Source organism: Delphinus delphis, chromosome 15, assembly GCF_949987515.2.
Source record: "Delphinus delphis chromosome 15, mDelDel1.2, whole genome shotgun sequence".
Taxonomy (NCBI): Eukaryota; Metazoa; Chordata; class Mammalia; order Artiodactyla; family Delphinidae; genus Delphinus; species Delphinus delphis.
This window is the reverse complement of record NC_082697.1, coordinates 26,067,925-26,071,770: the sequence shown is the minus strand read 5'-3', so window position 1 is coordinate 26,071,770 and position 3,846 is coordinate 26,067,925. Positions and strand designations below refer to the sequence as shown.

At 57.5% G+C, this 3,846-nt stretch overlaps 1 protein-coding gene across 1 annotated transcript; it reads right to left on the bottom strand.

Annotated features, from left to right (window-relative positions):
- Positions 1-265: 265 nt before the first annotated feature.
- LOC132438554 (putative testis-specific Y-encoded-like protein 3) lies at positions 266-1,976 on the bottom strand. The gene has a single exon (XM_060032784.1). It carries the CDS (start codon positions 1,861-1,863, stop codon positions 799-801), a length of 1,065 nt encoding a protein of 354 aa, XP_059888767.1. The 5' UTR covers positions 1,864-1,976; the 3' UTR covers positions 266-798.
- Positions 1,977-3,846: the final 1,870 nt, after the last annotated feature.

Genomic DNA, 3,846 nt, shown 5'->3' with positions numbered 1-3,846 from the left:
CACTGCCCACTGCTTCATGTCCTTGACCTCACCCCATGCCCATTCTGCTAGATGCCCAACAGTCCATTAGCCTGGCCTGTGGTCCTGAGGTCCTGGAATGTCCAAGTCTGGCTGACCAAATGCACCCACTTCCTCTTGGGTGACAAGACTCAGCTTGCCACAGACAGGTGTGGGGTCAGCATAAGTATGAAGCCTGGCATGCTGTGGCCTTGAAGGAGTAGGCCTCAAAGAGGCACTGGTCCTCCTAGTGATGACCTGTGGGTGCCCTTGTAAAAAATGGGTGGTGGGGCTTCCCTGGTGGTGCAGTGGTTGAGAGTCCGCCTGTTGATGCAGGGGACGCGGGTTCGTGCCCCAGTCCAGGAAGATCCCACATGCTGCGGAGCGGCTGGGTCTGTGAGCCATGGCCACTGAGCCTGCGTGTCCGGAGCCTGTGTTCCGCAACGGGAGAGGCCACAACAGTGAGAGGCCCGCGTACCGCAAAAAAAAAAAAAAAATGGGTGGAAGGCCATGATCAAAGACAGGTCCAGGGCCATGAAGATGACGGTAGTACCTGTCCACAGCGCTGGGTGCTTGGGTAGACACTGTGGCATGTGACAGTCATGTGATGCATGGAGCCTACATGGAAACAGAAGAGCGTGGCCATGAAGGCCACAATCTCGGAGCTGAGTCCACTGAAGTCCAAAGGGGTCAGAGTACATGGAACAGAAAGCAGACAGCAGAGTGCCATGGCTGGCCTAAGCCCAGGTCCCCAGGAGGCAGAAAGGAGTCTTGTGTAGGGGCCAGGTCCCAGGGCAGGACTTAGCCAGACTGGAACCCATAGGGCCTAGGAGGGGCCTCTGTGGGCCACCTTGCTAGGCCTTGCCTGGCTCTGTGGGGCCTATCCCAGAGCAGGTAGTACTGCAGGGGGTTGGGCCACAGGTCCTCTTTAATAATCTGGGCAACCCTGTCGGCCTCCGGGAGGCTGTGCTTTGAGAACCAGCTGAAGAAGCTGTGGATGGTGTTCCGGTTCCTGTGTACCAGAGTTGGAGGTTCCTGGCCCCAGTGCCAGCAAATGCGACTTGCAATTGACACCACCCGGCCTAAGGATCTGCACTCATACTTCTTCACTATCACCTTGTTCCGGAAGTAGGGGTTGCTCCAAAAACTGAACTTGAACTTGCAGCCCGTCCTGGCGTGCCTGTGCTCCCTCACTTCCAAATTCATCAGGTAGCAGAGCATGTCTTCGCCTCGGGGGCTGATCATGGCTGACAGCTGCGGGTGGTTCAGGAAGGTGGTGACCCAGAAGCCAGGAATATTCTGGATGATGAAGCTCCTTCGGGCTAGGTGCAACCGGTGCATGCGCCCAAACCTGCGCTCCAGCCGCAGGTAGGCCCTGCCTGCCTGGGCACTCACGGCCTCCAGCTCCCACTGGATGGCTTCCAGCGGGTCCACAACTGGGCCACCACAGTTCAGGGGCCCCGGGCCTTGCTGCGCCTCCGCTCCCACCTCCAGCTTCTCCCCCCGCACCAGCTTCTCGGCCACCTCCATCTCCTCTCCCACAGGCTGCTTCCCCACCTCCCGTTCCGCCTCCTCCATGAAGATGGCGCCCTCCCCAGTCGTCACTTCCTCTGCCTTCCCGCCGGCTCCAGCCCGAGCCTCCCACCCTTCTGCGCCACAGGTTTCTGGGCCCCCGTCCCCGAAAAGGCCGTTTTCTGGGCTCAGGCCAGTGGCCGCGGAGGCCGCTTCCCGGCCCCCCGGGGAAGGTAGGATGGTCCCTGGGCGGGCTGCGGGGTCGGGATACCCGCGTCCCCCAGCCTCTTGGGCCCCAGACGCGGTGACCGGGCGCGCGGCGGTTTCCAGGCCCCCCGCACCCTCGTCCGCCATCACCTGCGGGAGCCTCTGGCCTGGAGGGGCTCGGGGCGCGCGGGCGATACTGCGGGTTCAGCGAGAGGGGCGGCTGGATGGCTGGCAGCGACCCCAGCGGGACCGCGGGTAGTAGGCAGGGAGGCCCGATTTTCTCCTACGGGGCTCGCCCCGCCCCTTGCGCCCCGACGCTTTTACGGATGTGATTCGCAAGGGTTCCCCGGCTGTCTTGGGACTAGGCGCCTGGTGGAGTGGCAGGGGGCTGCCCGGTGGGGATGCGACTGCGGGCGCCCAGACAGAACTGGGAGTCGGCGGTGGAAATGGGGTGAAGTGCAGGGGTGTACCAAGCAGCGAGCAGCTCTGAGCAGGCGCCCAGGATCAGGCCCAACCCCAGAGCCACCACGCCAGGCAATTACTGTTCCCCGCATCTGCAGTGGACAGGTGGGAGTCGGCTGATGCCCACACTCGACTGTGGCTTTGGGGCAGCTTTCACAGGATAAATTACTCAGGCATATGCAGAGGACCCAAGAGGTATCCTTTGCAGAGGCTGACTAGACTGAAACTTGCATAGTAATTGTCAGGCACACAGAGGTGCTCAAAATATTTGTGGGGAAAGGCAGAAACAAGGTCTGAGTAGAAGGATCTAAGGGCGAGGGAAGATCCCAAATGCTGCCAACCAGGAAGCAAGTGGGCCTCTGCCTGGTTTCCCTGAACGAGCTGGATCTTCCTGGGCTGACAGGCTGAAGGGTGGACATGGCGTCACCTCGTCCTAGGCCTAGGGGCTACCCCTTTCTCTGCTCCAGACATTTCACAAATGTGAACTCTAGTCTGAAGTGCAGGGTCTGTGCACAGATAGTAAGAGCCTGGATGGACCAGCCCCCGCAGCCCTGATCCTGCAAGTGCACCTGCACTCCTGTGATCTCAGCTCCCAAACTTGTGGCCCATGGAGGTCAATACACCCAATACCCCACCCGCTCACCTGGAAGTCCTTGCCACCTCCTCCAGAAGGCCTTCAGCTTCCTCCCATCCAATGGAAAAGATAGCTTTGAGCCCCCAGACCCACTCCTGGGTATGCATCCCCTAGAGGGCAAGGTGGATTCTCTTGGGGCCCTAGCAGGGATCCAACCCACTGGGGTGGACAGTTAGTCAAGTAAACAGAAGGCCAAAGAGATGAACAGCCAGCCCACTGCCTTTGTACATAAAGCACCTGTTACACACATTAACACTTAACGTCCCATAAATTCTTGGGCTGGTCTCTGCAGTGATTTGCACTGCTTGGCTATGAACACTGGCTCCAGACCCCAGAAAGGCAAGCTCAGTCTGAGCCCTGGACAGGAGGATCTCAGTACAAAGGATGGGGCCCGGAATAGTGATGACTATCTTCACTGGAGACTGGCCAAGCAACATCAGGTGAAGCCATAATGGCCTTTCAAGAGTCTGTCTGAACCAAATGGGTAGGCACGAGTGTGGTCAAGGTTAGGTCCTAGCTCTGTCACTTACCAGCTGTGCGCCTTGGGCAATGGATGACATTTTTTTCTTGGACAACCAGCATCCATTCCTCATCCTAACAGTACCCCAAATTTCCTTTGAGAAACTACTCCAACCCTTGTCTCAGCCTTGTCATCACTGGCCTATAGTGACTGGTTTTGGGATGGCACACAATGCCATCATGGCCAATGAGACAGGAGACGCTTACGTGAATAAAGGACTCCTCTCTCCCAGAAAGGGTCCCTCTCCATTTGTGGTCAGCACTGTGCGAAAATGACTGGAATTATGGCAGCATTCTTCTACATAAAGGGACAAACCATTTTGAAGGGCTGGAGGATGAAGTCACAACTGCACAAGATAGGGCAAACACAGGAATGCTAAGGCCAACCATGTTTGAGCTGCTGGATCAATATTAACCTCAAGACTGCACTTCATCTGGCATTTTCAGTGACATGAAATTTCACCATTTAAGCCAATTTGGTTTTTCTGACTCTTGCACCCAAAAATATTAAGTGG